Below are 17074 nucleotides of genomic sequence, written 5' to 3'. Positions count from 1 at the left end.
GTGTTTTGGTTTTATGGCAATGGGTTTGGTTTTTGGTTGGTTGGTTTGTTTTGGGGGGGAGTGCGTGTTTTTACTAAAAACTGCTCAATTCTCATGCAATAATTGAATTTCAACAAGTCCCTAATATATTTAATACTTTGGTCCTGCTGACAAAGGCATAAAGCTTAACAGCCTGAGTGTGAGAAGTGATGAGCACCCACAGCTGCCACTGAGTTCAGCACAAGTTGCAGGAATGAGCTCCCTGGAAAGCTCAATGCAAATGACATATGGAGACATACATCCAGGACAGAGGCCCGGGGACTGCATCTCACACATGGCCTTTTTATTAGGGAATACAGGAAAAAAACATTTAGCCAGCAAAACTGTCTAGTACCTCTTGCTGTGTGTGCCCCAGCTGAGAGCTCCTTGTGCCCCTGGCCCCCCCAGCTGGGATGGCACTGGGTGTCTGCAGACAGAGCTGCCCTCATGGCAGTACTCACAGCCCCCAACAGCCACCCTGAGCTGAAAGCCCCAAGCAGTTCTCCTGACCCTGCCCATACCACAGTGACACTCAGGTCTCTGGTGACCTGAGTGACACACCAGTGGCAGCAGCATTTCTCCCTTTCCTTTCCTGGGCCTTTCATACATGTGTTAAGCACAGCTGTGTTCCTGGCCAGCTGGCTGGTTCCTTACTGTGCTGTAGAATTTTGTTATACCCCTTAATCTCAATTAAAACAGGCCAACTTTGAAGCAAATCTTCCAAAACACAACTCAAAGTATGTAAGTTGAAATAAACCTCTAAACAAAGGGAGGCTGTCCCCATTAACCACCACAGATGGGAGAGACTCTGCACACACTCAGAGCTCCCTGGGCAGATCCTGTGTTCCATTAAAGTCTCCCAGCACAGCTAGGAGCTGCCAGGTGGCAGGGGTTTAAAGCCATGGAGCTCAGTCTGGCACAAAGCACAGCAAATGTGCATCTGGGAGGTGGTGCTACAAGATCTGTTGCTTCAGTGACTTTCCAACGTTGTGAACCTCAGCTGCAGAAGAGGTTCAGCATTTTCTGAGGGGTTCTGTCTTACCGGTTTTGCAGCTTGCTCTGCAGGTCCTCCAAAATTTCTGTGGATTGTTTATGGTAATCTAGTGCTGCTTCTACAAACACAGCCAACTGGCTGACTTGCTCTACCTGAAAGACACAGGAAAATAGTTGTAAGGGCTCTGCAATGCATTCAGCAGAAGGATAAACAAACAGATCATTTAAAACAGACCTGGTATCTCAAAAGACCACAGTACCTTGTAGAGGTTACTGGAAAAGAGCACATGTGATTCTATCAAAGAAACTGCCAGTTGGAAACGAAACAAAACTGAGGTGTAACTTCTAGTTCACTAACTCAGGGCTGGGTCCTTGAGTCATTTCCTTTCACAATGTGCAAATCCCTTCTGCTTTCAACTTCCAAGCCAGCTGTCTGTCAACACCCAAGCCCAAAACATTAAAGAGGACATGACCCCTCAGCAGGTGAAAGTGGAGCTTTTCTGATCAATGCTGGAAGAAATTACACTGTGACAGCTCTTATGACTCAGACCCATTAGTGTTTATTATCAATGTTTACAAAGTGCAGTTCTGAAATGATCTGGACTTACCTCACTAGATGGCAGCATTTATAAACTGATAAATGAAACATGATTTATCTGCTTGGATTTAAAACATATTAGCTAATCATTCAAAAATATGAATGATGAGGAAAGGGAGAATGTGAAGGAGAAAGAAAAAACAAAATATTATTATTCATGGAGTAACAAATAATCTCATTCCCCTAACTCAAGCTGAAAAGTTCAAGCTGTATGGGGTATGGAGCAGTAACAGATATTTGTCTTCTTCAAGGCAACATTAAGAAGACAAACCCCTAGAAGTCTGACATCTTTCCATTCCATCATGATGTCTTCAGACATTGGATCATAAGAAAATATCTGAGCAAACTTTCTACAAATGTTTTATGGACCCATGGCAGTTTTGTGTTATACTTTGTCTGCTTTTACTCAGTTAAAAAGATCATTAAAAATTCTGCCAGCACTACAAGAGAGCCAAACACTGTCACATAGCACAAAGAAATGAAATGCACAGAATGAAACCAACAGCTGAGACAATCCCATCACAGTCAGAAGAGAGCAATATAAACAGCTGAGGACAAAACACAAAGTGCCTGGGGTTTGGATGTGTGGTCAGAAAAAATGGATAAAGGACTGTCCAAACAAGACAATTAAGAGCTAGGATAAATATGGAGCTGTGGATTAGGAGAAGAGAGAAAGAGAGACTGGGAAAGAGTCAGAGAAACTTGAGGGACTAAAAACTACTTAGGAAGATGAACCTGGGACTGGCTGTGTGGGAATGGCAGGAAGATGGATCTGATAAGAAGTGAATGCAACAGTGTCAATGTGGGAGGTCTGGAGCTGGCTGTGCAAAAACCTGAGAAAGGTGGGGATCAGGATTGAGCCTGGGAAAGGCACCTGGCAAGATGGCTGGGAATCAGAGCTCAGAGAACAGACTTCAGGGCAAGGAGACCAAGGGAGGGAGACACTTGGGGAACTGGAAAGGATCAGAAGGAGGTGATTGCAGTTAAGATCTCCACAAACACAGCGAGACCATTTGGGGTTGGACAACAAGGCTATAATGAGAAGTTTTGGGCGGACAGACAGATAGACTGGGTCACCACAAAAATGGAAGAGCACAGAGTTTTCTTTAAACAGAAACAATAGGAAATGGGTACAGAAAAAACTTCAGAGGGATATACAGTTCACCCCCTCCCAAAGGCAGAATTACTTACACTAGAATGTGTAACTCATCTGTTTTCTAGTGGCTGAGCTAAACCAGTTGAATTCCTGCACTCTTTTATCCTTAGTTTGGTGCTCTGACTAATGATAAACAGTACCTGAAACATTTCTCAGCTGCCCATGCAAGACAGAATTGCTAAACACACAGCCATTGCAACCAGGCAACTGGTAGAGCCTACAGTGGAACAGTACTGAAATTGTTGATAAGAGCATGTTCCAGCTTTTGCTGCCCTCATTAACTTACACTGGTAAAACAGCAAGAGGCTTAACTGCCTTTCACTAAACACTGCTGTAACAAATGTGCCCCACTTACAAACAGCTCAGCAGCTACAGGCTGCTTTATAACTGGGTATGCATAGAGAGAGAAGTTGCTTGCAGTTAAATCTTCCCACTTTACAGCTCCTCACTGTTGCAGTTTGTTCACAGAAGACAGCACACTTTTTACTTTGTGTGTTTTCTGTGATGCTGCATCTACAGGAGAAGACAAAACTGTGGAATAGGCCCAAGTAGGTCCAGCTCTCTTTTCCTACAATTTCATGTTTATGCAGGAGAAAGCACATCCCACTATTCCTCTGTGTGTGGACAGAAGACAGGATTATCCTGAATGGCCACAGCTGCTCCTTATTTAGACACAATTTCATGATGGACTTGGACTCTGAGCCAAAGTCCACATATCTGAGCCCAAGCCACAGACTCATTCTATGGACTTTGCGGAGCCAAAGAGTAATAGTAATGATTTTCCGAGGTAAAATCATTCAGAGACTCCACATCAGCAGGGAAGTTTTGATTGTAAGTGAGCTAGAATTCAGAAACCTCAGAGGGTACATGCCCTTGCTTAGATTTTCAGCAGCAGGTCTTGACTACACCAATTTCCCAACCTTCACCCTCTCACTGACCGAACTGCATTTTACTTTCAGCTAGTCCCACTTGGCTACTCTGTGGCCACCTTGTCTGAGTCACTGTATCTCCAGAAGAAATTCTTGAGTTCTCCCATTCTCTGCTGTGCATTATGTTCTTCTCTGAGAGGGGATTTAAAATTGGGAAGAGGCAGAGTTTCTGCTTTCAGACCTTACCTCCTGTGAAGGATGGGACTGGCTTTAACCAATCCCACACATTTGCCCCTCCAGGACGTACTGCAGCAAACTAAGATGCAGCACAGACTTACATCATTTTCTAAGAAATTGAACATGCTTCTTTCAGCCAGTTCCTTTGACTCTTCAAATTTTTCTACTGCTTGTTTAACTTCTTCATCCGGTATCTTTCCAAAACGCTTCTTTTTATAATCATAATCCAAGCGGCGCCCTTCCAGTTTCTTCAAGTGATGCTAAAAGAGACACAACATCTATGAGAAGGACCAAATGGGACATGCCCAAACAAACACATTGTGATCTCAGGAAATATCAGTGATGGATGCAAATATATGCAGACTTAAAAAAATACAAGGCTCAGAAACTTGTACAGTCCCTCCCTATGACCCAAGGCAGCACCAGGTAAGTGTAGGGCCACAAAAACGAAAGAAATTTTAAATAAAGAGCCCTTTGGCAGCACTTGGGGTACTGGCAGCCTTGATTTGCCTATTTTAGACATCCACCTCATGGACTTCACAAAATGTGCCACAGTACAGATTCTCTGAGCTGTGGAGAGATGCAGGATCCAACTTAAATATTTGTGCATCACCATATTCTACATGTAATTCAGTTTTACATCTTGAATTATTTGCAATACGACAACTAAAAGTAAAGGGGTTATATTCCCCTCATAAAGCAGTGCTCCCAAAAATCTTGTATTCTTCCTGTCCTTGTTATGTATCAACTTGACACTTCTATCTGATAAAACTACACAAGCTTTTCTGTTGCCAAAAATCCTGGGACTGACAGACTTACAGAATGGACTCAAAGTGACAGTACAAAATGCTCATTAAAGCTAACATCAAACAATTTCTTTTCATCAGCTCAGAAGAACACAACTGAAAACAGCTATGCTTCAAAGGAGACAGCTACAGACATTACTGCTATCTTTTTGCTATGCTTTCCACATTCATTTATGTGTAAACAAATAAAATAACTTCCATTTCTGCATTTCATCAGGGTTTTAACTTGCTTATTACCCAAATCCATTGGAATCAACAGACTCAGACAAAGACTGCCTGGATTTCTTTGAATTCTCACATTCCAAATAAAAACACTGAAAAACTTAACTCTAAAGGTTAAAAATGTGTTCCCTAGTATCCTGTATTTCTTCCTATAGTGGCATATGGCACTTCAACATTTTATGACACTATTCAGATCATTCTGTATTTGCCCTGAAAAGCCTCTTTTAACAGTTACATTTATTCTCCACTATAAACAGCTTTAGGCTGACAGAGATGGTAAGATAGGATAATCACTAGCAGTAAATCACAGCCCACTCACATGTTCATAAGCATTAATAAAAATGTTCATTAAAATAAAACAGAAGAAAAATAAAGAATATCATTCTCTTCACTATGCTTGTACTGACTGTACAAGCAATATAGAAATTGAGTAAGTTAGACAAGGGAGAAATAGTCCAGCATTCATCTGAAGCAGATTTTGTCACTAATTTGCTAGACAGAAAATCTATTACAATAAAATTTATTTACTTTATTGCTTTCAAGAAAAATATCTCAGGGAAGTAGGGTTGATCTGACTCTGATTATTACTAAGTGAAGCTCTGCCCTGGAAAACTTACCCCAATCTCTTTTAAATCTTTGTCCTGCAATAACTGTAGAGGATCAATAAAATTTTGTTTGACATTAATATCAAGAGAGTCCTTCACTTCTGCCATTTGCTTCATGCTCTCACCAGCATCCAGTAGTGCAAGGCCTGTGGTAAAGAATAGGCTCTTATATCTCAAGATATGTAAAAGCAGAAAATTTGTCTTTTAAAACAGCCATTTCAAATAGGTATCTTTGTATCTGCTGCAGTCCCTTGAAGAGTAAAAAAGAAAATAATGCAAGTCATGCTTGTTCTCTATACAAAACTGGAACTAGATTGTTCTGAATTACATTTTGGGGTTTTTTTCCCCAACAGATATCAGAGGAAAAAAAAACTTTTGTCCCTACTGTACACAGGTCATTACTAAAAAAAACAATAATCCAGTGTTACTGTTTATTTCTTTCTACAAGAATTTTTCCTTTAGTTTACTTCTCAAATTGAGTGGAGCCATTTTATATAAAAGCTAAAAGAAATAAACTGCATTTAAGAATCACCCTAAATTATTTAAGTTTGGTGACTTAGAAACTAAAATGCTTAAAAATAGGGATGATCAGCCAGCACCAGGAACAGTGTTATCAAACCCACTGGCAACACAGGCAGACAAATGTGCAGGAGCATTCTGCTTCTGAGCTGTATCAACCATCCCCTGACCCCTGCACTTAACTTTCCCTCTTACCTGCAGCGGCCAACTACAAGGTTATGTCAGTGAGTAACACTTTGCAAAGGACTTTATCTGAAATCTTGGCAGAGGAGATGCACAACTCACCAAACATTGACTCATCGCCCAGCTCTCTGCCATACCGTATCATGCAGTCTCCCAGGAGTCCCTCTGTCTGGGGGTAGCCTGTGGCTTTAACTTGTCCTCTGATCTTTGACATAGTGTTCAGCATTCCCAGCTTGGCCCTGTATGCTAAGAGGGACATAGAAAAAGAAAAAAAAAATTAAAAGTGATAAAACTAGTTTTAAAACAAATCTATTTAAAGCAATAAATTATTTCACAAGCAAAGCCACGAAGCTCATCTCAGACTGGTGATTTTTTTGTTGTCAGTACCTCATAGTCCAAAGTTGAAAAAAGATTCCGTTCAACAATATGGGTCATACGAAACTAGTTTTTATTCCCAACTAAAAAAGCACCATTTCTCCAGGCAAATATTCACTCACGTTCCTTTGAACAGTCCTGGTTGTGAGCTCCTTGATTAGAAATACTGCAGACAGCATATGCAGGATACAATCCCAGCCAAAGCCAACTTCCTCTCCCTCTTGCTTAGAAGAACTTCGCAGAACTCCACAGAGAAACCTCACAATGATGACCTAATTAGCTTTTATTTATTTATTAATTTCCAAGTAATAAAACAATGTTCAACACAATCCAACACCTATCATTCCTACCCTACCTGGATTTGGCTGAAGGTACTCCGTGGATTTGGACAGAAGCTCTGTTACAGCTTTATTAGTAATATCAATTTTCTGAAAAAGAAATGTAAGTCTACTATGAACATTAAAAAATACATAGAAAGATAAGGGCAATTAAAAAAGAACAAGACACAGAACAATTGTAAAAGCAGAAACTGGCACTAACATTGTTTAATTTACAACACAACTCATGCGTGAATAGCAAACATGTCAATTTCATGTAAACTTCTGAACATGGATTTAAACTAAAAGATATAATCTTTTACCAGGAGAAAATCTGGCCCAAGTAGTCAGATTTTTATCAATAATTTTATCAAATGCAAAGGCTTTGTGATATTTACAAAGCCTCACTAACACCCAGACTTCTCTAAACTCCCACACAGCCAGGGGAAGGCTCCTCCCTGATGTTCTCCCCCTTCTTGGAGGAATTTCTCTTCACTGTCAAGAGGCGTCAGTGGAACCTGATCCTCTGTTCAAACAGCCTTTGTGGGTGCCTCTTCTCCCTGGCTGAGCTGACAAGGCTCAAGGAAAATTTGCACTTATCCTTTTATCTTTCTGTTTGGAAGCACATTATAGGATTTCCTCCCCCAGGTAAATCTACAATACCATTCAATCACTTGAAACATTAAATATTTTTGATTCTGCAATAGCTTAATATTGAAAAACATAATGTGAATTTTCTTACCCTTTCCATCTCTTGAAATTCCTCATCTAACTTTGTTCCTTCTGCTCCACTTATTTTTTCACTGAATAGCTGTAAAAAGATAAATTTAAGACACAAAAAAGATATTGCTATTTAATTACAGGATAAACATCTCAGAGTTACAGGAATTGACTCAAGATTAGAAAATAGCAAGCATCCATTTGAGGACAAAAGTAAACAGTCTTGGAAATGAAGCCCTCCCTTCAAGAGAGACAACCTGATCTGAATCTGTACCTCATACCAATTTAGAACAAGCAAAAAAAAAAATGCTTTCTCATGCTTGAAGAGCCTGTACTCTACAGGCATGACCTACACTGCAGATTTCAGCACAGGTACCAGAGTCTGACTGCAGGTAAATCCACAGTAACCTTTTCAAGTGTGTCTCTGCAGCTTTGTACTTCTGAGTGCCTTCTGTGTGCCAGCAGGTTCAGGGATGTAACTCCCATTCCTGCTGCTGGAGTTGTGTGCAATTCTGTGGAAGGAACAGACTTGTGAAAATGCTTCACTGTGAGACTGAGCACCTTTATGACCAAAATAAAAATGCCAGGTGTTCTTCAAAAACTCAAAGCACCAGTTTCAGATCGATTTCAGTAAACCTTCTGAAAAGGCTAAAAGTTAACCACCTTTGGTGTGAGAGCTCCAGGCTGACTGTGGTCCTCACTGAGTAAATCATGGCCAGGAATAAGCCACTGAGCAGAACTCAGCCATCTGCTTCTTGCAGCGCATGGTACCTGCACTGTGATAACATGAAAAGAAAGCCAGATCCTCACCCAGTGTGAAACAGCCTTTGAAAGCATCCCTCCACTAGACAGTGATTTAACACATACTCAACATTAAATTCCTTCAAAAATACCTAACAGTTCTCTGTTTTAACTGGCTTTAATCACTGAAACTGTAACAGCGTAATGTGAAATCCAGGCCTAGCTCACTGACTGCTGCTGTCCCCAACCTGTCCCCAATAAAGTGTTTTGCTTGTCCTCAGCACCTTCTAAAAGGGAATTCATCTCACTGAATTAGAAGGGCCTTGGGGACTTGCATAACCTGAAAATGGGTCAAGGCTCTCAGCAGTGCAATGGTTCCCTGTTCTCGGCCACTGCCTGCACGGCACAGGTGTGGGGGGAGGACAGTGCCCTGCCAAAAACCAGCAAGGAGCTGATGAAGCAGAGCTGGGAGCTCAGCAGTGGCTGACCTTGCATCAATATCACTGCTACCACACAGAGACCAGTCCTGCTTAAGGGAAAATGTGAGTTCAAAGAGAGACGTACAGCTAATTATTTCTATTGCCTTTACAGCAGCACTCGCAATCTTCACGCTTAATATGCCAGGCAGCACACACACTTGTCAGGATCATTTCTCTTCCAGAGCACTGACAGAACAAGCACAAAAGCAGATAAAACAGATGGAAAAGCCCAAATACCAGTGAGCTCCTGTGGGTCATCATCTTGCTGCTGTAAGACATGACAGCAGAGAAGTGACCTGAGGTCACACGGGGAGCAGGACACTGCTCTGGTCTCTGCAGGAATGTCTGAGGAGTCCTTGAGCAGACAGAGAAAGGTACATGACAAGGCTGCATGAAAAGCAGGAATTCCTATCAGGAGTTCTACAGCTCCTCCACAATAACAGTTTCTGTCTCCTGTCTGTGCACTGTTAATTCCAAAAATAATCAATGCCATTTTCCACAGCCTCACACATGTCTTCTTTCTCCAGCAGGCAAGGAAGAGATCTGTGGTTTCCCAAAACCCTTTTCAAAGGCTGGGTGCAGTGGGGAAATTACCTTTCTCAGGCAAAGTTGCAAAACTCACATTCAGTAGCAGCCCATAGCTGTCCCATTACAGATAATCCATTTATAGGATGGTGAAAAATAAACCTAATAAAGTAACATGATTGTTTGACTGGGAAAGTGTAATCGATAATAAAATTCTAAATCTACTTTACAGTGACTTGTGGATACAACTCCTCAGAGCCAGCCAAGGGATCTGCAGACACTGTTTCTCTGAAGACAACCTAACACACACCTACACCTGGGGAAAAAAGTACTGATCATAAGAAAAACAATTTTGTTAAAAAGTTTTCCCAGTTCTATGGCAACATTAATGATACTGCAATTTGTAGCCCAAGGACACACTTCAATACTATTTACCCTGAGCTCTAATAGCCTTTGAAAAATGATGCCCCATAAAAAAAGATTACTTAAAGTCTGTAAGCCATCTGAGATACCAACAGTAAAAACTGATATAAATTTCTAATGGTTATAATTAAATTTTACATCTCTACAGTTTATTTCATATTGGTATAATTTGGAATAGCTGTACTAGTCTCGCATTTGGGAACAAAAAAGCTTTTGTTCTGATCATACAGAATTTAGGAGTTGTAAAACCAGCATCACCCTTCTCACAACTAAAAGTCAGAGGATATCCAATTAATTATTGAAAATGGATACACAAAGGAGACAGCTGCTGAGCTTTAGTTCCCTGACTATTTGCTGAGCATCATTTACATGCTTTATATCAAGCTGCAAAATGCTTTGCACATAGAGGATGGCCAGCTGAGGGGCTGTGTAGTTATGTGGCAGTATCTCTCAGCTTTATGAGCAACCTCACCAAAGACACAACTGCTCTGAGGGAGCTTGGAATTTCTTTTACAGGAAGAATCCTTCACCTCCAAATTCAGAACCTGGCCAACATGGATTCAGCACTATTTGACTAGACAGGGCCACAATTTGTGTCTGTGAAAAAAACAGTTCCCAGCAGGGGGCCAGTAGCCCTTTACTGTTCCACTGCAGGTCAGAAGCCAAAGCCTTTCATTAGTCCTGTTTCTGGTGAAGATAACCAGCCTCCCTCTGGATCAAAAGCCACATTCAGAGAACAGCTCTGCAACAGGAAAGATTTCTTTCTCTCAGGTGTCTGTTCAACTCTCTCCATCACACTTATATTAGAGTTAGTGAGAGAAAGAAAAAAGCAACAAAGCTTAATTATGAATATGAAAAGATTTTCAATCAGCCATTTGTATTATCACCACTCATTTGAAGTTACACATGATAGCAAACTACCTTCAATGGTAAAACTTGCATGCTCTATATAAAACCTTTTTGCCTGAAGAAACATTGCAGTTTGTACACAAACGCTCCTTGCTTGTTACCTCTTGCTAGATCCTACTGTTCTTTTCAAAACTGAAAAATTAAATATGATGTATTATAAACAATCTCAAAGTCTCTGTTGGGCTTATGTAGGATTTAACATGAAAAAAAAAAAGTGTAATAAAACAAACAGGCTTTGAAAGAAACCCCTCCAGACATTATGATTTCTATTTTAGTTCTGTATATCCAGCTACAATTCAAAATGCAACCTGCGACTTTGTTACAGTCTTAAAAGACTAAATATTTACCTGCTAAAGCATTTATATTCCAAAAAATTCTCTGAGAAAAAGATTTTTCTATAAATCTAATATTGGATTTTTTTCTCATGATAGTTCTTTGTTATTCAATTTTTTTTTCAGATAATATAATTTTCCTTTGATGTGTCTTATTATGATGAAGCATTGCTTCAACCCTGACAGTGTTTAAATCCTGGAGAAGGCCTTGAGTAATCTGCTCTAGGGGAAGGTATCCCAGTCCATGGCAGGGGTTTTTGGGACTAGATGATCTTTAAGGTCCATTCCAGCCCCTTACCACAATGTGATTTCATGAACACAGCACATGAGCTTTCCATACTTTAAAGTAGAATCTACAGCTCACCAAAACTCTAAACTAAAAAGATTTAAAATAAAAATACTGAAAAATTATGTAAAAAATATTAAGATTTATCTCCATTGCACAGGAATAGTAAATTTTCCCATTGTTATATGGATTATAGCAAACAAGCTTCAGAAAAATGCCATATTTTAATGATTTTTTTATACATCATATCCACTGAATTACACTAGTTTTTCATATTTCACTATAGAAGGTTACTGAATATAAGAAGCTGCCAAAAATATCCCAGATCAACAGAGAGCTGATAAAACTCTCAAAACAATTACCCTATTTTTTTTTTAATATATCCACTGGGTATTTTATAATACAAGTCAATGGGATTCTTGCCAGCCAATACTTGCACACATGCTCTGACCTTCTGTTTCACTTGTTTTGCCCTTCTTTTGCAACACGCCAACCAGGATTGAACCATTCTTTTGCTGTTATTCAGCTACTGCTGAAAGAAGTGGCTTGCCAGCAAAACTCTCCTGTACATACCTGGCCAGGAAATCAGCCCATGCTATTTAAAGGCTGAACCAAAGGTATCAGATTCTATTAAAGGCCTAAGAGCTTTTAATGACTCTTTACAAAGCTACAGCATTTATTTTGTTCTGAAGGACTAGCTGCTGAAATTATCTGTTGAAACTTTAATGGGATAGAAAATTCCTACATTTGTCAGAAATATGCATGCTGTCCAACCCATGAGGCAAAACCTAGATTTTTTTATTCTGACAAAACAGCCAAGGCTATGAAAAGATTTTAAATTTATTTCCCTCTCTCTCTAAAAAGGAAGCAAGCAATCAACTGGGAAAATGAATAGATTCATCCCAAAGTTAACACAGGGAGAGCCAGGAAATAATGTAACTGTATGGCTACATTTCCCATAGAAACAGAACTGGGCCAAACTGCAAAAATGCATTAAATGCATCTTAAATACAGTACTTAGTACAAAATACTACATTCCAGTCTGGTTAACACACAATAGTTACGCTTCTCTTCATAAATCATTAAAAGTTCCAGCAATTTCCCTGCAGCCATGTAAGTGTTTGATTTGGTTTAATGCAATGTGACAATACTAACAGCTTTCTCAAGGATCTTATTTAAGCCTGTAATAAACAAAGGGAAGAATAAGGTGGCTGGCAGGACAAAGTCAAATCTCTTTGCAGTATTCAAATCCTGAGGGGAAGGAGAGATTTTCTTCTTTGTCCTCTTCCAGAATGCTCCATCAGATTAGAGACCAAGATTTCAGCCTCTTTTCTAGATCAAAAGTAGTTTAACCTCAAATATCTGTAATTCCCTGTTTTGTGCTTCCAAGTTCTACTACAATGTTATGCATATTACTTGTTTTCCTTCTTTCCTGATTATTGCATTTCATATAAATTGCTAAGTCCCACACTCAAAAAAAAAAAAAGATAAGGTTACCATAAGTTCATGCATTGCAGACCACCAAGATCTTGTCCTACAACACAGCTTAATGTCTTGCATCCTAGTAAACATTTAAAGGAATCCACACTGGCAGAGCCAGCTGCACAAAGCTTGCCACCATGATAGAAAAATATTCCTTATAAAAAATAATAAAAATTCTTCTTTACTAACTAGGTGAATGGACAGCTATTAGGCATCGCTGTGATTGATTCCTAGAGATTTTCTAAAGGTCTGGATGCTCAGAAGAAAAAGCAGTGCCCCATGCTGAGGAATAAAACTAAGATGCACATTTTCAAATCCAGATCTGAACAAAAGACTAAAGAAACACAGTACTTGTCTCGTGGGTACAAAATCATCTGCAAATGAAAATGGCAATACATACCTAAATAGATATGGTCCCCTAAAATATCTCTACAACAAGAAAGAAAAAACCAAACTATGAAAGTGCACCGGTGCTTGGACCTCTTAATCAAACTGACATAGCTCACTGTCCTAATGCTTTGGAGAAAATACAAATCCCTCATTTTAGAGGTTAAGCACTCAACGATGGCAGGAACTCTGGAGTCACCTCAGTACGTGGTGTCTTCAAAGGAAACAAAAATTTTCCTGCTCTGATGTACTTTAAAGAAAAAAGATTTATTCTACCCTCCAAAATAAATAAGAGGGTCTACTACAAAGTGCAGATGTTTCTGTCACACAAATACAGAGCACTCTGGCTCACCTCCAGCAAATAATTTCAGTTCATCCTCAGTAGGTGCTGAAGTGCTTTTCTGGATGGAGCCTGAGTGTTCAGCACCTCACAGTGTCAAGCTCAGAGGGTCATCGCCTTCACATTAAGCATTTTGTAACTTTTTCTTCTACTAAACTTTCAGCTAACAGTGGCACATATTTCCCCAAAGCATTTGGTAAAATGGTAGAAAAGATTTCTGACAGAAGCAGCGGGAACTGGGTTTTTTTTGAAAAATTAATCAAGCGGCTGAATTGGGTTCTACTGCTATTTAATCAAAATTATGGTGTGCAAGAAGCTGTGCCCTAGAAGTCAAATACTTGTTATTGCTCCCATGGCAGCACAAGTGCTATAAAATATCTCTGAATTTTACAATGCGTGTACACAGGTATTTAAGAAAGTTCAGCTTTCTCTTTTGGTAATGGTTCATACATAATTATAAAACATAATAATATTTTGGAATTTATGTGAGACATGAACACATTAAAAATTATAATCACACAGAGGATACAAAATTCAAGCAGCATTCTGTCAGTACCCATGGCAGAGTAGATTTCTATAGAAATTCATGGAAACAAAGAAGTACTGCATAAAATTGGATGATTCACCCAGAATTCATTACCTACAACAAGCAGCTGAACCAGAACTCCAGAAAACTACATCCATGGCCAGAGGAATTCACATCCTGATGTTTCACTGAAGATGTCTATTCTCAGATATTTAAAGTAGAAACATAAAGAACATGTAGGACATGCTTGTACTTCAGACACCTCATGACTATGCTCATACTATCAACCTCCTTAGGGATTTCTGACAGACCCAATAGCAAATCTCGTCCCTGCAGCCAACAAAATTAAAATACCAAAAATATCAATCTCAAGGGTCTGTTTCCCAAGAAGGAAAACATAATTTTTCTACCAAGAGATCTCTGAATCATACAAACAAAGTTAAAAAAATGCATGAGAGTACTGCCACAGTGTTTATATTCACAAAGAACATTCCTGTCTCACTAATATTTATGAACCCACTACTTCATTACTTGTAACTTCTCTTGTTCAGGCAAACAGAAGCAACAAGAAGATTATTTTTAGGAAGACAGGTGAACTGAGTTACAAAAGGATATGCCCCCTAGAGAGGAATAGAAGAGAATGTGTTTGTGAAGCAGCTTGCCTGGGAAGGGGGATCCAAGGGTGCCCCCAAACACCCCTTTCCCACCGGGAGATTTCTGGGAGCTGCCAGGGGAACATGAGCTCAGCATTGAGCACATCACTGTTGAAGGGTCCCGTGCAGATCTATGCCAAGCATTATTCCATTTACTTCCTAACATGGAGCAAACTTTTAAGAGCTGAGCATGACCCAAAGTTTCAAAAGGAGGTTTTTTTAAAAATTAATTTAGAAACAGAAACATCAGACATTGAATTCTAGCTCTGATATCGCTTGAAGTTGTTCTACAAGTAAGCCTATGCCAGAAAGAGAATTTTAAGTAGGGTCAGGAATGCTGAGCACTTGATGTTCCTTAGTCAACACTCAAAATCCTGTACCCAGCTGATCTAGTCTGCACACAACCATGCAGCCTTTTAAATTAACCTTATTAACCAAATCCAGCCAAAGTATGTGTAAATATAGACTGTGTAATCTAGACTTACAAAGAAGTCTGCACATTGAGAAGGGTGCTGTCTCTTGCTCTAAGCAAGCATGTCCTTTGAAAGGTCTTAGCATATTTCAGAATATTTTATCCTCACCGTGTAATGGACAGCTTTACCCTTTCTGTGACACTCCAAAGGTCTCAAGTGTCTCATTAAAAGCAAGCCCCTGCTACTTGTGCTGCTTTTCCATATGTCTGGATTCCAGACTTTCTGCTCTCAGCAAGAGCTACTCCTTAGCCCTTCGGAAACATGGGGAACAAATTCCTGCAGGCTGAAACCACACATCCAAGCTCCTAATACAACATTAATGTCGGGGAGGAGCTACAAGACTAAATGCTTGAATTTGGGTTAAACTGACTTGTCCTTGGCCACACAGTAAACAACTGCTAACTCCGAAATGAGAATGCCAGAGTCCCAGATCTTCCCTATCTGCCCTGAGGAATGCAGTCTTAAATAAAATATTCTATCTGTATTTCTGAGCAGGCAAACCAAGGGGAAGTTATGTTTATGGGACACAAATTGTGAGTTGCACAATTTATTTATATGGGAATACCATTTATTTATTTATTTATTTATTGTGAGAATGGAATTCCAGATTTTGTTGCAAAAATTAAGAGAGGTAATGTACAATCTAGGCAAGAGAGATTTTACCGTACACAGTATGTAGAAAAGTGTTTATATCTAGTTTCCATGCCAAAATAGGTATGATAAATCATTTCAAGTTTTCAGATTTTGAGTGGTACCACTTAAATTCTGCAAAATGATGTGTCATTAAATTCTGCAAAATGATGTGTCAAAGGATATTCTTTTCCATGCAGGTCAGAAGGTCCAAGGAATTAACAACTTTTTCTTTTGCTTCAACATACAGGCAAGTAATGAAAAACAAGAATAAAACAAAAAAATTACAGAAAAAGAAGATACAAGCATAGCACTATTTGTGAAATAACTTAGTAGCTGGAATGCTATTTTCCATTGAATTTTATATGATTTTTCTTTAAAATAAGAGAATTAATCAACAGCTTTTACACACACGCACATGTGCATATACACACTCCCACATTCCCTTAAGTAAGCCAAGAGGTATTAGAGACCTGGATGCTTTTGAACACCCCACCAAGTGCTTATCTAAATCTCTAGGCATGTAAATACTTCTTAAGAGTCTAACCCAAGAGACTCATCAGAGAAGCACATAGGACTCAACACTGCCAAGATATGAGCTCTGTTTCATTTCAGATTCTAGTCACAAACAGCTGAGAGCAGCTAAACTACTACTACTGCATTACGATTACTTAATATCTTCTTTGAAGAAATATTTTGTCCTTGAGTTTCATCTGGCAGAGCAGAGCAAAGACTTCTGTTATTTACATTCAAAAGGATAGGCTGGATAGGTTGTGGGTATTTTCTTAATCAATCTATACATCCAAATCATAGAGCCATCAGTATGCCATAGGGCACATGCAGTTTGGGGCAGCCTCTGTATGGTCTGCAGTTATCACTACAGGAATTGCCAATATCTAAACTATTGCTTGGCTATGGAGTTGCCTGTACATGTTTGGACCCATCACTTCCTCCCAAACTATAATGTGTACGTATGGCAAGATCCACAGCACTGTGGCCTAAGACATTTCAAACAGGATTAAGAATTCTGACAATCAGCAAATACCTTTTTCCTAGAAATAATCTAGATGCTTAAAAAGTACACAAGAAGTTGAATATTCTAGAAAGAAGGCAGACTTGCACAACAAAGCTCAGATTGATGGCTCCTGGCTTGGCAGCACTCTGCTGGTGCAAATGAAAAGGTAACTTCTGCAAAGAAACACTGCATGATTATTTGCAAAGCAATGGCAATCCTACCTACCCAAAAGGCACATGTAATAATATTAAATTA

General features: G+C 39.4%; 1 protein-coding gene across 1 annotated transcript in view; it reads right to left on the bottom strand.

The window, feature by feature from the left end:
* Positions 1 to 17074, bottom strand: part of SH3GL3 (SH3 domain containing GRB2 like 3, endophilin A3) — a 40839-nt gene that overhangs the window by 6602 nt on the left and 17163 nt on the right. The window contains exons 2-7 of the mRNA XM_084213774.1: positions 7641 to 7709; positions 6937 to 7009; positions 6309 to 6452; positions 5517 to 5650; positions 3973 to 4131; positions 1061 to 1164 (exon numbers count right to left, since the gene is read on the bottom strand). Coding sequence (XP_084069900.1) covers positions 1061 to 1164; positions 3973 to 4131; positions 5517 to 5650; positions 6309 to 6452; positions 6937 to 7009; positions 7641 to 7709 — 683 coding nt within the window. The remainder of the gene's footprint in view (positions 1 to 1060; positions 1165 to 3972; positions 4132 to 5516; positions 5651 to 6308; positions 6453 to 6936; positions 7010 to 7640; positions 7710 to 17074) is intronic.

Source organism: Fringilla coelebs (assembly GCF_963513975.1).
Source record: "Fringilla coelebs genome assembly, chromosome: 12".
In the NCBI taxonomy this organism is placed as follows: domain Eukaryota; kingdom Metazoa; phylum Chordata; class Aves; order Passeriformes; family Fringillidae; genus Fringilla; species Fringilla coelebs.
Note: the sequence above shows the minus strand (reverse complement) of the source record. Positions and strands in the feature narration are given on the sequence as shown.